This window comes from Malaclemys terrapin, chromosome 5 (genome assembly GCF_027887155.1).
Source record: "Malaclemys terrapin pileata isolate rMalTer1 chromosome 5, rMalTer1.hap1, whole genome shotgun sequence".
Classification (NCBI taxonomy): domain Eukaryota; kingdom Metazoa; phylum Chordata; order Testudines; family Emydidae; genus Malaclemys; species Malaclemys terrapin.
The window spans coordinates 14,248,658-14,264,664 of record NC_071509.1 but is presented as its reverse complement, the minus strand read 5'-3'; the positions used below and the strand labels follow the sequence as shown (position 1 = coordinate 14,264,664).

The 16,007-nt window shown below is 45.3% G+C and overlaps 1 protein-coding gene across 3 annotated transcripts in view; it reads left to right on the top strand.

The window, feature by feature from the left end:
• The first annotated feature begins 8,906 nt into the window (after positions 1-8,906).
• The window catches only part of SMYD1 (SET and MYND domain containing 1), a 55,205-nt gene continuing 48,104 nt past the window's right edge, over positions 8,907-16,007 (top strand). For 2 of the 3 annotated variants that reach the window (XM_054030312.1, XM_054030311.1), the window contains exon 1: positions 8,907-9,312. In XM_054030312.1, coding sequence (XP_053886287.1) covers positions 9,176-9,312 — 137 coding nt within the window. In that variant the 5' untranslated portion in view covers positions 8,907-9,175. The remainder of the gene's footprint in view (positions 9,313-16,007) is intronic. The other variant, XM_054030313.1, reaches the window with a different exon arrangement.

Here is a 16,007-nt window from a genome sequence, read left to right as displayed (position 1 = left end):
GATTTTCCATTTCAAAATGACTTTTTGTGTCAATTGATTAAAAAATTATGGTATGTAATATAAAATTTAAAATTGAAATTGGAATGAAACATTTTGATTTTATCAAAGCAAGGTATTTCAATCAACCTGAAATGATTTTTTTTGTTTGCAATTTTTTTTCCATTGGAAATTTGAAATTTTTGCTTTCATTTCATTTTGGAATGGGAAAAAATTTCCCTGACAGAGCTATCTGAAGTTTCAGAAAAGCTGAATCTTCCATGGGTATCTTCTTATTAATATTGGAATTTTAATTATATATTGTGACACTACAGTATCATGGCCTACAAGTCCACTGAGTGGTAAACTTGTGCAACCTCTAATCAGCAGCAGACAAATCTCGCTACTCACACAAACTCAAAAGCAGATCTTTCTAGAGCTATTCAGAATTCATGCTTGCTATCTGAAGACCCAAAAAGGCTGACAGACTGCTGTTTACTTTCAGCGACCAAGGAGATGGTGCCACAGATGGTTGCACAAACACTCTAGTACAAACTGTGTTGAGGATGAGAGGTCCCGAGCAATGGAGGCAGGAGTGGAAAAAGCAGTTTCGAGGAGATCAGTTCGAATTGGAACGAAATCATGTTCAAAATGTTAGAATTTCCCGCAGAACTGGAATTCCAGCTCTAGAAGTCACTTCCTCTTTTACCCTTTTCTTTTATTTTATATGCTTAAAGCTTATAATTTGGTAATATAAATACAGTAGATCAAGCTATATTATTTGATACAGTATCATATGGTGTAATTTTATCACTAGATAAAATAAATCTTAAAGGTGTTTAAGTCGCTTTAATTTTCTTATATAGCTTAAGGCATTTTGTATCACCCTCCTTCAGTGTGGAGAAGTTTTGTTGCCTTGGCACCCTGACTACAAAATATTGCAAATAGTTCAGACCATGCCATCTTTTTAAAATAGAAATGTGATCGATATGATATATACAGTCAATCTTTAACAAAGGTCTATATACAAGGTATTTGTTTTGTATTAAAGAAGCTGATATGTTCAAATGGTACAGTATGTTGAAAAGCCAATGTGAAGTGTCAGTCTTTAAGATGAATCATCCAAAATATTATAAGGACTAAATGACCATAAAGCCTGATTAACGATATGTTTAGAGAGACAAGGTGGGTGAAGTAATATCTTCTATTGGCTGAACTTCTGTTGGTGAGAGAGAGAAGCTTTTGAGCTTACATAGTGCTCCTCTGACCACTTCTGTAAAGGGTATGGAACCTACAGGTTTGGTGCCTCAAGGGACACTGCTCACCTACAGGCAGAAAACCAAGCCTTACAGCCACAATGAATCATTTCCAGGTGGAAAACTGCACTTATGAGAACAGATCACAGGACTGCAAGTGGGAATGTCTCCCACAGCCCCACGGCACATGCCACCTTCAAGACCTGAACTCATAGTACCATTATCAGATTGCTACGATGGATTAACCAGGACAGGCTTCCATTTCCTGCTATGGCCCAAGGCCTACCAGAGGAACCAGGGAGGGGTAGGACTGGTCATCAGCCTTCTAACAGGTCAGGCCCTGTACTGGGTGTTCCCTTTATTACAGCAGGATCATCCCATACTGGCCAGTTGGGACACCTTCCTCTGGCAATCTTTGACAACCCACACCGAGCTTGCATTGCGGAGACGGTCGTTCAGAGACTCCTCCAGGCCTCAGGGTGGGCTGCAAAGTATGCAGCCTGCTTTCAACGGCCTGGAATGAACTGGCCCAGCTATGCTAAATTCTGTCTTGATCTCAGCGAGGAAATAAAAGATGAGCTTGCCCCCCTGGTGCCTCCTGTGCATCTAGATGCATTTATTGAGCTCTGCTTCCAAATAGGCACCAGACACTTGAGAGGAAAGGGATTCCACCCTGCATCCAGGCACCACACACAACCCCTGCAAAGGCCCCCTTACACAAGCTCATGCAAGTGGACATGGCATGAACCCAACTGGACCTTTCCAAACAGGACCAACAGCAGCATGAGAACTTGTGTTTTTACTGTGGTGGCACTGGCCACATGGTGTCCATCTGTCCAGCTAAGTTCCTAAACCCTGTGGTTCCAGGGAAATGAACTTGCAACCTCAGGCAACATCGAGAAAACTCCATCAAACCCCCTCCAGCAACCCATTCTGGGTGCCTGGTCCGATACAGGAAATGTCCCCACACCTATAACTTCAATTACAACTCTGGCTCCAGGATTCTAGATAGATACTCTCCCACTCCCCTTCCCCTCAAGAAGCCTTATTCACTCTGGGGTCAACAATAACTTCACGGATACTACTGTGGCTCAAGTACTCAGCCTACCCATACAGACTAAGGCCACCCCTGATTTAGTCGAGACAGTCAATGGATCGCTGCTAGCCTCTGGCTCCATCAGTCAAGAGTTTTGGAGGTGATGGTTGGGGAGCCCTAGGAGCTCCTCCAGTTTAGCCTGATCCAGTCATCACACTTCTCTCTGGTACTTGGAATCCCCTGGTTGGTGAAATATGATCCAGAAATCTCATGGAGTGAGCAAACCGTGACATTTAATTCTAAGTTTTTCCAGGAGAACTACCTCCAGACTTCCAAGCTAGAGCCTCCAGAACCTCAGGTTCGATGCCTTGCCCGGGCTTTGGAAACAGGGAGAGATGCCTGGGCAACAGAGCAGGCCTCCTTGCTGCTAGGGTCAGCTATCACACTACCAACAAAATACCAAGAGTTTTCAGATGTATTCAGAAAGTGAAACACAGACACACTATCCCCTCACTGGGAATATGACTGCCTGATCAACCCGCGGGGCGGGTGGGGCTGGCTTGGGAGGCAGAGCGGAGCCACCTCCCAGCACTCACCGGCGGCACGGCTGGGGCCAGGTTGCTGCACTTCCCACTGCTGGTGAGTGCAGGCCCGGCCCTGCTGTAGTCCTCAGGGGTGAGAAGAGGCGGGGCTGGGGTGGCGCAGGGGTGGGAAAGAAGGGGCTAGGATGGAGTGGGGGCGAGGGCTTTGGGGAAGGGGTGGAGTGGGGACAGGGCAGGGGCTTTGGGGAAGGAGTGGAGTAGAGTGGGGTCAGGACTGGGGCAGAACAGGGGCGGGAAAAGGCGGGGCTGTGGTGGAGGAGGGGCGCGGGCCTTAGGGAAGAAGCGGGGCGGGGGCTGGAGCAGCATGCAGGTGCCCCAAATTTCCTGGTGCCCTACGCAGCTGCGTACTTTGCATATGGGTAGGGACAGTCCTGGATGGACCACTATCTGGTTGCCTGCTTAGATGACATCCTAATTTACTCTGAAGACCAGCCTATGCACAACCAGCATGGCCACAAGGTCCAAAAAGGCTCTGCCAACATGGACTCTGTGCTAAGCTGGAGAAATGTATCTTCAGTCAGCTCACTGTGGAAATTCTTAGGTTACATTCTCTCTGCTGAGGGAGTCTTTATGAATCTGCAGAAGGTGGAAGCGGTTTGCAAGTGGGCAACACCATGAAGCAATTGAGAAATTCAGCACTTCATTGGGTTTGCAAATTTCTATAAATGCTGTATACGAGACTACCCCCAAATCCTGGCCCCTATAAATTCTCTATGGGAAAACCTGCCCAGGTGTCTTGGACACCAGAAGCCCAAGAAGCCTTCACTCATCTAAAGGTAGGGTTCACCTTCACGCCCATCTTCGCGCATCCTGACCCAAGTCAGCTGTTTATCCTGGAAACCAATACTTCCACCATCGCCATTGGGGTAGTGCGGTCCCAAAAACAGGGCCTCAACAAAGAAGTTCATCCCTGTGCATATTATTCCCGCAAGCTCACTCCTGCCAAGTACAATTATGAAATTTCAGACAAGGAGCTACTTGCCATCAAAGTGGCTTTTGAGACCTGGAGGCATTATCTTGAAGGAGCCAGACACCCAGTTCAGGTGTTCACTGATCACAAAGCTCTAGATTACCTGTGCTCTGCAAAAGGTTTAACCCAATAACAGCTACCATTGGGTTCTCTTTAAAAGGAGTCTTAAAAAATTTAGTTTGGATAACACAGATGCCTATTTTAGCCTGTTGGACTATCGGAATATACTGATGGGAGATATAGGATCATCTGCCCAACTCCTCAGGAGAAGACGTCTAAGAGCCAGATTGCAGACTTCATCATAGTTGTTGCAACCTAAGCGGATTCAAGGAGACACACAAACTAACCTAAAATTGAGACAAGCAAAGCTATTTCTTTGACAGAGGTGCAAAACCTTTATCGCCACTGGAAAATCGAGAGACTGTTTGTATTTGGCATACAGGAGCATGGAAACTAGCAAAGGTGGCAGACCAACACACTGCTCCAAGATTTTATCTCATTGAGACAAAGGAAGGAGATCTCTGTAGGAAAAACAGAAAGGATTTGATGAGCACTAAAAGAAATGTGCAGAAAAGGAATGGAAACATGGAACAAATAGAAACTGTGTCAACATCCAACTCAGAAATGCAAGCAATGCCAGACCAGTTTACTGAATTTACCGAGGCTCAAGTGGTCAGATCAAATTCAGGAAGGAAAAAAAAAGGGGGAGGGAAACACACTGATACTCCCCTTATTATCTCTAAATGCAGAGTGATAAGAAAACCTGCTAGATAAAGAGCCAAATTGTTCTAGACTCTTTAAGGATTCAGAGTAGAGTTATGGATGCTAAATTAAATTGATATTTTTAAGTAAAAAAGTTGAATTGTATGTCTTTATTTTAAAAATAAAGGAAGATGTAATGATATTAGGATCTTTGGAGTAGGAACCAAAGTTACTCACAGTGGTGGGTTTGTGTGTGTGTGTGTGTGTGGGAAATGATGTCGTGAGCATTATTAGCAGAAGCACGAGGCTAAGTAGCTATATGGTTTGACTAGGTTAGTAAATTGTTTACTGTTATTTTAAAAATCTCCAGTATCTTTTTGTATGTTATAATAGTAACTTGGCAGTAGCTATTACACATACTATTAGTGGACCTGAATAATCGCAGTAGGCTTCCTACCTCGTTTGGGCTTTTATCAGTAGGTCTGAAGTAGATGACCCAGTACAATTTCTTTTACAGCACTTCTAGAGAGAGAGAAAAACTTTAAAGGAATGCTAAAGTGAGGAGCTTTTCTGTCTTTATTTCCATTAACTGCAATGGTAATGGAGGATGTTCACCTCCACAGAGGATCAGGTCTTATGCTTTCTGTAAATACTGGCAAGTCCTTGCTCGGTTCCCCGACTCACTCTTTTTCATGGGTTAATGAATATTGTAGCTTATTATTGATTGATATAATAAATCATGCAGTGACCAACCAGAGGATGTTTTTGAAATCGAGTCAGAGGGGTTGCATGTGTCTAAGTGAAAGCAAAATGTGGCTCAGTTACTACAAACTAGCACTTCTCACAGGCCCTCTGAAACCACGGTGACGGGCATGGTATAAGAACCTGAATAGAAGTGTGACTGGGGGTGTTGCAGGGTGCTCCTGCCTAGTGATCATAGTTCAATACAGTGGCTGATATGCCTAGTAGCGGTAATCCACGGAGGCGTCAGTCTCACCTAGTGGCAATAGTTCAAGGTGGTGGCAGTCCCGCCTAGTGGCTGCCATCTGGGTGGGAGCAGGGGAGCCCGGGCCTGCCTTTCTCCTCCGGGTTCAGACCCATGGCCCAGTGAGGCTGACTCAGCTGCTCACCTGTGTTCGTGTGGTGTGCAGCTTCCCGTCAGCTTCCCTGGGTACTCTGTGCTCCAGTCCACCTCCCATCTGGCTGCTGCCCGACTCTGGGGGATGTCACCTTCAGGCTTTTGGTCCTTGTCCCCTCCAGTGGGTGCTGTGGCTCCCTTTGCTTACTGTCTCGATACTGGCTCCACTCCGGTCCTCCCTGGGAGCTCCCAGGGTATGTCCTGCTCCCTGGCTTGCCAGCTCCAGATTGAGCTGCCTGACTGGCTTTTAAACCCCAAATCCCCCCTCCCACTCTGCAACACAGCCTTCACAACATCCTCTGGCAAGGAGTTCCACAGGTTGACTGTGCGTTGTGTGAAAAAATACTTCCTTTTGTTTGTTTTAAATCTGCTGCCTATTAATTTCATTTAGTGACTTGTGTTATGAGGAGTAAATAACACTTCCTTATTTACTTTCTCCGCAGCAGTCATGATTTTATAAACTTCGATTATATCCCCCCTTAGTTGTCTCTTTTCCAAGCTGAAAAGTCCCAGTCTTATTAATCTCTCCTCATACAAATGCCATTCCATACCCCTAATCATTTTTGTTGCCCTTTTCTTAATCTTTTCCAATTCCAATATATCTTTTTTGAGATGGGGCGACCAGAACTACACACAGTATTCAAAATGTGGGTGTACCAGGGATTTATATAGAGGCAATATGATATTTTCTGTGTTATTGTCTATCCCTTTCTTAATGATTCCCAGCATTCTGTTCACTTTTTTGACTGCCGCTGCACATTGAGTGGATGTTTTCAGAGAACTATCCACAATGACTCCAAGATCTCTTTCTTGAGTGGTAATAGCTAATTTAGACCCCGTCATTTTATATGTATAGTTGGGATTACATTTTCCAATGTGCATTAGTTAGCATTTATCAACATTGAATTTCATCTGCCATTTTGTTGCCCAGTCACCCAACCATACAACACAATTTCATAACTTCATATGCACTAATGATATACATATTTAGATAGAACAGTGACTTTCAGCAGATCATATCCTTTCCCCTGATACCTTACATGGCATGCTTTATATGCAAGATCACAATTATATATAAATGAGGAATGGGGGAGTTACAGAGCACTCCCCCAAGGTATAGAGTGTTACAGTAGGTCTTTATCCTGCTGCAAGGGGAAACTAGCAGACAAAGGCCCCCGGATTACACATTGCAATTGCAAAACAGAAAGGGTCAGATTGTGCCCAGTCCTTGCATAGGAGCACAAGATGGTGGGATGGCACAAGAAGTGCCCTGCACTGTCCAGCGGAGATCTTCATAAGTCCCTAGCTAGTAAGTAGGCCCTTCATGTAGCAGCTCCTGTCTGCCTTCTATAGGGAAGTTGTTTATTTTTAATCCAGCCAAGCTCTTGTGTGCTCTACTGCTAGATAGTTACTGATAAAAACCCAAGTTAGACGGTTGTGTTGATAACATATTTTAAAATATGAGAAATAAAGTGATTTTTGTCTATTAAATGTTTCCATTCATTGCTTCTCAAGGGCAGGATTCCTACAGTAAGCAGAGGTTAGGAGTGTGGCGGGGAGTTGAGTGGTTTTGGCAGGTCCCTCACACAAATCCAGATTACCACAGGAACCTCCCCAAGAACTACTTGGAGATGGATACACTCACATGTCAATGCACAATAGGAACACGGGGCACATGCAGGGCTCTAGACTTGGGCCCGAGTCTATGATGCACAACTGAGCAGTTCTGAGATTGTCCAGAAGATAGCAGGGGTGTGTACACATACTGTCTCTCTCTCTCTCTCTCTCTCCTTGGCTCATTACATACAACCATAGTTAGACAGAGTTCATCCTCAAGGGGCGGGGGGGAGAGGGTCGCTCAGTGGTTTGAGCATTGGCCTGCTAAACCCAGGGTTGTGAGTTCAATCCTTGAGGGGGCCACTTAGGAATCTGGAGCAAAATCAGTACTTGGTCCTGCTAGTGAAGGCAGGGGGCTGGACTTGATGACCTTTCAAGGTCCCTTCCAGTTCTAGGAGATAGGATATCTCCATTATTTATTTAAACAAACAAACAAACAAAAAAAATTAACCACATCATCTCTCTGTGCCTTTGTTTCCCCATCAGTTAAAGTGTATAATTCTTACCTGCCTCTCAGGGAAACAGGGATACTAAATCCATGAGTGTTTATAAAGCACTTTGAGACCCTGGGATGAAATGGGCTCAAATACCAATGTGATGGGCATGTGAGGTTACCATGAACTTTAAAAGTGCAAAGTCTCATTGAAGAACTGTAAGATGCTAAATAGCAGTATTTAGCTGATTGAGAGTCCAGGGCCACATTCTTCGCCTCAGCGACAGCAGTGTGAATGTGGAGCAATCCCACCAACCTCAGTGAAGTTGTTCTGGATTTACACTGACTGGGTTTGTAAAGGGACCACTCAATGCAGCAAAAACAAGCCTACTCTCAGGACTGCAGGCTAGGAACTTGCTGCTTTATTAAATGCATGCCCCCTAACACAGCTGGGGGAAACTCCCACTAAGTAACCAGTGAGGGGTAGGGGTGGAGCATGGCACCAACCCCTAAAACTCTGAGTAACCCAATTAACCCCTTGATGACCACTTTACTACAGTTGCTGTAAAGGGAGAGCAGAAACTGGTCCCCATTTTTGTAATTTAATTGAACTCCCTGGTAATAATTCTCTTCCTCTCGTGCTCTGTGGACCCAGTTCATCCATCCAATTCAGCGGAGAGGAACTTGGGTGAATTTAGTCCTCCGGCATGTTATTTCATTGAGCTTAGCCTATTAAACACTGGAGGGAATAGCTTACATGGCAAGCCTACGCTGAAAGAGACGCCAAGTTTCTGCAGTCCTTCCAGCATATTCCACATGCTTCTATGAGCTACTTGGCTGGCATTTGAAAAGCGACTTTTCCAGGCTTGTCTTCTCCAGCAGCACTCGGGGCACGTATTTGACTACGGCCCCCTCTCTCCTACTGTAAATCTCACTGGGGTGTGTGTGGGGGGGAAGCAACATTGTTTCCTTACTGAAAGAGACCAGATGACAGCGCAAGGGACACACACCAGCCCACCACTTACCACTGTCTCAGCTGTTGGCTTCTGACAGACAGAAGCATGTGGTTTCTAAAAATACCCTCCTAAAGAAAATACGTGCTCTTTCCAATGGGAGAGGGTTAATTAGACTCTGTGGCCATAACCTATACGAATGCTTTCAGCTTGGGAAAATAATTCCGTCGTGTTTTTCAGACGGGCTTATCCTAATGAAGCAAACAGTGCTGGTCAGGCAGGACCAGCCCCTTTGATTTCTGGGCTTACAACTATATGAAGTAAAAAGCTCCCCCCACAAGTGGAAAATGGTACAGCCTCATGTAGGTGGGTGTGATGGGGACCATCTATTTCTAGGGTTGGTCTGTGCAACCCAAAGGTGCTGAAAAAGCGGAGTGACAAGGGACCTGGCTCACAGTGGGAGACCTGCGTTGCAAGCCTGGTTTCCCTGACATGACACCAGGGGAAATGGAGATGGTGGAAGTGTTCACTTCAGAAGGCAAAGGCAGGGGGTTGAAAGCAGCCAAGGAATTCTGGGCTGGGGATGTCATCTTCGCGGAGCCAGCCTACGCTGCGGTGGTTTTTGACAGGTAAGAGAGAAGTTATTACACAGCAAAAAACCAATCTGTGCTGCTTGTGAAGCCCGATCTGGCTGCAGTCGGTGAAGGCTTCATTAGAGTCTGGATAGCATCAAGAAAAGCTCAGAATCGCAGTCAGCAGCGCTCCACTGTGAGTCATTCTGTGGAGATGCGGGTCACAGCGACTGTCCTCTTGCTAGGACGGGATAGTCAGTCTGCTTGCCTGTTTTAAATACAGTGCAACCTGCTTCCGGGACATGATCTTGGAAGGTGCTCAGCGCCTTCAGCTTCCATTGAGCGCAGAGGGAGTGGAGGGAGCTCAGCGCCTCTCAAGATTGGTCCCCAGCGAATTATTCAAGTGGATTGCAGTGTGCAAGCTGCAATTCCAGTTACAATGAACCTCTAACTGACTTTGCTATAGGAGGCTTCCACTATATACTACATGATGCAGGTACAATATGCCATTATGCTTTGTTTTCACATATAACCCCTTTGACTACATACATAGAGAGGGCACTAATGCTGAAAGTCAGTAGAAACATTCATACCACTGATAGTTTGTAATAGCTTGAGATTCTTTCATCCTGTGCCTCTTTATAGCCAGTTGCCCCCAAACAAATGGCCTAATGCATAGACCTTGGCAGCACTGGGCCTGCTTTAAAATGGTGTTGTACTTGCCAGTGGCTGAATTAATGGGCTGGGCTGGTGCAGTCATCTTTGAGAGGAGAGACTGGATTTCCGTAACTTTCCTGCGATATTGACGAAACCCCAAAGTGAATCCTGATGAAGATGCATTTTCCAGTTGTGTTACCTGTCGTGAGCTTCTTATTTTTACATGAATAATAGTTGATCAACTTCTCTTGCGGATGTGGATGTTGAGGGCTAGATCTGCAAAGGGATTTAGGCACCTAACTGCCATGTTAGGCACCCAAGTCCAAAATTTAGATCTTTAAAACCCCTGCTCAGATGCTGCCGCCCCCGTAGATGCCAATTTTTGCTGTTAAAATCCCTTAGGCACCTACATTCCCACCAATGGGCATGCACAAAGCTTCCTGATTCCTGGTGCCAAGTGTCTAGCTCGTGCTTAAGCACCAGTGGGATCCTCAAACTAGGCATTTCTCCTGCCTATGTGGTCTGTGGGGCCTGGTCCGATGGGCATTTTCAGATGCCACCTAAGAGCACAGCAGATCAGGCCCATCATAAAGCTCAGGTGATGATTATGCACATATGCAGTGGGCCAGGGGTTAGGGTACTCAGCTGAGAAGTGAAAGGCCTAGGTTCAAATCCTCTTTGCAAGGACTTGCACCCAGGTCTCCAGTTCCCATGTGAGTGCCCTAACCCTTGGGCTAAAGGTCATTCTGGCCTGGGGGTTTCTCAGTCTCTCCTGGTGAAGCTGTTCCACTTTGTATGAAATCCTTAAATACTCAGCAGGGCAAGAACTGGAAGCTGGTTCTCCCAGGCGAATGCCCTAAACGCTGGCCAGCAGAGTCATTCTCACTCTTTCTCTGGCCCAACGAATATGAGATAATAGAGTTACTCTGGATTTGACATCAATGAAATTACTCCACATTTATATTGGTGTAACTGAGAGCAGCAGTTGGCCCAAAATTCCTAAATGTGAAACTAACCTTCAGCTGCCCTTTTTCGTTCTGCACTTAGTAAAAGTCTAAACTTTCCTCAAGTGCAGCACAAAAATGAATTCTGGGATTGAATTTTGCTCAAAACTGCCATTCATTTCAGTGGGGGTTCTGCACATGGAACAAAGGTAGGATGTGATCTTAGCTATTAAAGCCTTCCACGAACAAATGGTTTCTTTGTATGAGGTCACGGGTAGCATCTAACCCAGGGGTCGGCAACCTTTCAGAAGTGATGTGCCGAGTCTTCATTTATTCACTCGAATTTAAGGTTTCGTGTGCCAGTAATATATTTTAATGTTTTTAGAAGGTCTCTTTCTATAAGTCTATAATATATAACTAAACTATTGTTGTATGTAAAGTAAATAAGGTTTTTAAAATGTTTAAGAAGCTTCATTTAAAATTAAATTAAAATGCAGAGTCCCCCGGACTGGTGGCCAGGACCCGGGCAGTGTGAGTGCCACTGAAAATCAAGGTTGCCCACCCCTGATCTAACCTTTCACTGTGCTTTTTAACTCTCGTCATCTGGGCTATTTTAAATCACTCACATTAAGAGAATTTGCTTGGGAGCTCCATGTTACCTGGCATGAAAATGAGCTATTGAATGGAAAGAGTAGAAAACGAATGTGTGGAGTTGTTTGTGTTTGCATCTTTTCATTCCCTCTTTCCCTGCCAGTGCAGCGTCCGTGGGGAACATGTCTATGAACCTAGCACAATGACAGCATAGAGGTGGAGGCCCAGATCCACAAAGGGATTTAGGCGCTAACTCCCTGAGAGGGGCGGGGCTTAGGTCACACCCTTTCCTTGGCATCTGCTATTGGTTAGCTTAGGTGGTTCCCTGCTCAACATGCTGGTCTTTGTGGATTTAATTCTTAGGCACCTATCTCTCCCCATTCATTGTATAGAAAGTCTGGGTGCAGAGCTCGGGCCTGAGGATTCCACTGGGTAGCAAGATATCTAAAAGTTAGATGCTGCAACACTGAGCATTGCGATACCTAATCCCTTTATGGATTTAGTCCCTAGGTTTTATTTTGCATTTTAACATGTCATTGCAAGAGCTGCTGTTTTAAAATGTAACTGCAAATATAACACCGGCAGACCCCGGTCGTTGGCGGGCGAGAGCGAACCTGGGACCTCTGAAGCTAAATGCATGAGCCTCTACTGCATGAGCTAAAAGCCACATGGCCCTTAGTTAAGGCTGTAGAGCAAACTCATTCATCTCTCTCTAAGTGGTTTCGGCGCAACTGGATGGGACAGAAACCACACTCAGGAGGTGTGTGGGTTACACAAACACAACTGTAGTTGAATTACGCCTAAATACCCACAATGGGTAGTGCTAGATAAATGCCAAAATCAATTAGACTACCAGACTATGGGCCCTATGCTGCTGTGAGTAGGCCAGATTCTGCCTCCCCTTCCATTGGCCCTGATCCAGATCCCATCAAAGTCAACAGGGGTCTTTCCATTGACTTCAGTGGGCCTTGGGCCAGGCCCATTGAGTAACTTACTCTGCAGTTAGTCCCACTGGAATCAATGGATCTATTTGTGAAACAGGTAGTACTCACTAAGAGTAGGGGTGGCAGTACCTGGCAGTTCCTATTGAACTCAGTGGAAAAATGGAAGCAAGATCAGGACTAAGAGGTGATTTTATAGTGATTTGTTCCTAAGCATGGTCGTTTGATGCCAGTTAATCATTCTGGCCCAAGCTGAACTAGGCTGGGTCTCAAGGATCCCTTTAATGAACTTTTTTTTTTTTTAAATGAGCAGCAGGTGAATTAAAATACCTCCGGAAGAATGTTTTGTCTCAGGCAGAGACAGCAGTAGCATGCACAGAATGTTCTAACCCTATCTTTAAAATCAAATGGTTTTATTTAGTTAGGGTATTTTTTTCTTTTAAATATGTTCATAGTAAAGGGACACAGCCCATTGAGACTAGTCTTAAAGATTGTAGCTGCCTTGCAGACTCATCTAGAAATGGATTGTTATGATTATACACCGTTCTTGGAGAACTGTTCTTGGGAGCCAGTTATGCTCATGTTAAAGACCTAGACCTTCTTCAGTCAGATCTTTGCGTACAGATCCTTATCTCTGTGATGAGCCCCTTTGACTACAATGGAGCTACTCCATTTTACACCAGCTGAGGTCAGGCCCTTAGATTCTTTTCTTTGACATGAACAGGCTGCTTGGTGTCATGCAGCTAAGGATCTCAAAGAGCTTCACAAGCCCTCATTAATCCGCACAGTGCCCTGTCGAGGTAGGTATTATCCTATCAGTGCTCCACGTATTCTACATCGCTCTAACTACTGACCACAGCAAGCCACATCCCCACGTGGTGTAACTTGCCATAACCTATGTCTATGAACGCCAGCTAGGGACTGGGACCAATCTACGGAGCTTTGCAGGCCTACGTGTGGAAGCAGTGTGGAAGGCATCGGTATAAAAGTCTGTGTCTACACTAGATTATTTTTCTTAACGTTTCCTACCCTTGCTGCTACCAGTTCAGCGCTCCCTGTGCTAGTGACTGTGGGGGTGCTCTGTACTAGTGCAAACAGGCTACCTGTTTTGCCACCATGTCATCTTCCAGGTAAGGCCCGTGACTCGGGGTGTGAATTGCTAGTGAAAGTCCTGTTAAAAGAAACTTTCCATTTTCTCTTCCTCCCCTCCCCCACAACCCCTTTTTTATTTTTTGAAAAATGATCCTTGGAAAATGTCAATTGTTATTGGGACCCCACCCCCCAAGTTGTTTTCAGTGTAAGCAGAGCATAGTAATCCACTATACACTATTTATAGTCAGACTCCCGGGGCAGCTGTTTCAAAGCCTTGCAGGTTTTGAAATAATACAGTTTAAAAAAATCAGTTCTATAAATAATTCCAACATTGCCCCCTCCCCTCAAAAATGTTATCTGGACAGAATAGCTTACCGTGCAAGGGACTAGATGTTATGTTTGCAATGGGATAGATTTCCTATCCTAACAGACCTTTTCCTTCCCGACCTTCTATCAACAGAACAACAGGCCATCTAGTCTGGTATGCTGTTTCTAAAAGTATTTCAGAGCATTGGGGATCTCCTTCTGCCTCTGTATGATGCACCAAACTGTGCTATATTATACCTAATCCTAGCTGGCGAGCAGTTCACCCCCTTGTTATTTGTATTACAGTACTGCTTAGAGGTCCCAGCTGAACCCAGAGCTCCATTGTGAGGTGATGGGCAGACACATAGTAAGTGATACTTCTTCACTGCTCCAAAGAGTTTACAAGCTAAATAGACCTGGCGGAAAAAGGAAGGGTTATTATCCCCATTTTACAGAAGGGGAGCTGAACCAAGCCACAGAGGATTAAGCAGTTTGTGTAAATTCAGATGAGAGGTCTAAGTGGCTCACTTTAAGTAGTTGTTGCTCCGGTGGCTGACATTGGGTCCTTAAAGCATATTAGTAAAGTTCAGCCCTCAGCTACATACATGTGACTGCTCCCAATGAGTTAACTAGGTTTGTATAAATAAAGGATAATAGAGCCACATGAGTTCAAAATTCCTCTTGTATTTTCCATAAGACCTGGGCTGCTGCTTCACTTCCTGTCTTTAAAACCTCATGTGGTTTTGTTATGCATTGTTTAAAAGGTTGCTGTGCTCCTCCCCAGAGGTGGCTGCTTTTCAGAGATGCGTGAAATGCTCCCTATACATGCTGCATGTCAGTTTTGCTTTGGAATCCTTCTACACAGAGATACTATTAATGTGAGATCAAAACCTTTACTTTCTTCCTGCTCTCATGGGGGGGAAAAAAACCAACAGCCCAAGGTCAGTGGTTCTTCTGTGACACATCCTCCTTTGCTTTAACGGGTACATTTTTTACAAACCCTTTTCAGCTGCTGTCTACATGTGTGCAGCAAGAAGGCGCCCCTTAATGACGGTGGAGAGGACCCCTCCATTCCCAGGCATTATCTCTCTCCTTGCTTCCCAGTGCAGTACTCTTGTGTGTTTTTATCAGTCCTGTGGCTCTTTGCTGCCTTACAAGGAGCGTAATCTCTGCTGCACCTTTCTGCCCCCATGACTTGACAGCTGATAGAACACAGTCTTGCATTTCTGACCAGCACCCAGTTCTGCCATTTGACTCAAGAGAGCAGGCCACTGCTCCTGCTATTAGCACAGCACCTGCTGGCCAGCCTGTCTACTGTTGGCATTCCAGCATGCCTGATCATTGTCATCCTACAAGCCACTGTTTAACGTGGGACTTTACACTCTGCCTATAATCTTGTTTGCAATTGTCGCTTAATAAAGCTCTGTTTGTGTTGCAAAACCTAGAGTGGAGGGAGCAAGGCATATGTTGTTAGCAGCACCTGGCAATGCTAGACGAATTAGAGCTGTGCTGGCCTTTCCATTGTAAGTAGAGAGGAAGGATGGCTGTGTGGTTAAGGCACTGGATGAGGCCTCGAAAGCTCTGGGTTGAAGTCCCAGCTCTGGCACAGACCTCCCATGCATAGTTTCTCTCAGCCCCAGTTTCCCATTTGCAAAAGGTGGGTGATAATCATAGGACTGGAAGGGACCTGGAGAGGTCATCTAGTCCAGTCCCCGGCACTCATGGCAGGGCTAATAAATAATGCTTCCTTTGCCTGTCCTGTCTATTTAGATTGTGAGTTCTTTGGAGCAAGGATTCTCCCTTCTAGGTGCATCACAGTGCCTGCCTAGCACAATAATGCATTGCTTGTGGCCTTTGGCTGGTAGGTTTGATATTGTTACGTTTATTTGGATTCTCTTGTACTCAATAAGACATGCTTAGACTTATTTATACCCGCCTACCACTGTTAAGGGTGTGTTTCCACAGCAAAAGCTGTGCACAGGCTAGCCTACCTGAACTAGTTTGAACCCAGCTGGTTCAACAACAGCATTGAAGTAGGCTCCGTGTGAGGAGAACAAGCCCGATGTGGCCCGTCAGGACATACTCAGTTTGTTAGCCTAGGCTGTGCTGTATTCACTGCCTTTGTTACCAGTGCTAACCGGATTCAAGCTAGCTCAGGCAGGCTAGCCTGTGCACATAGACATATCCTCAGTTTCCAGTTCATTCGTGGTATAACTCTGTA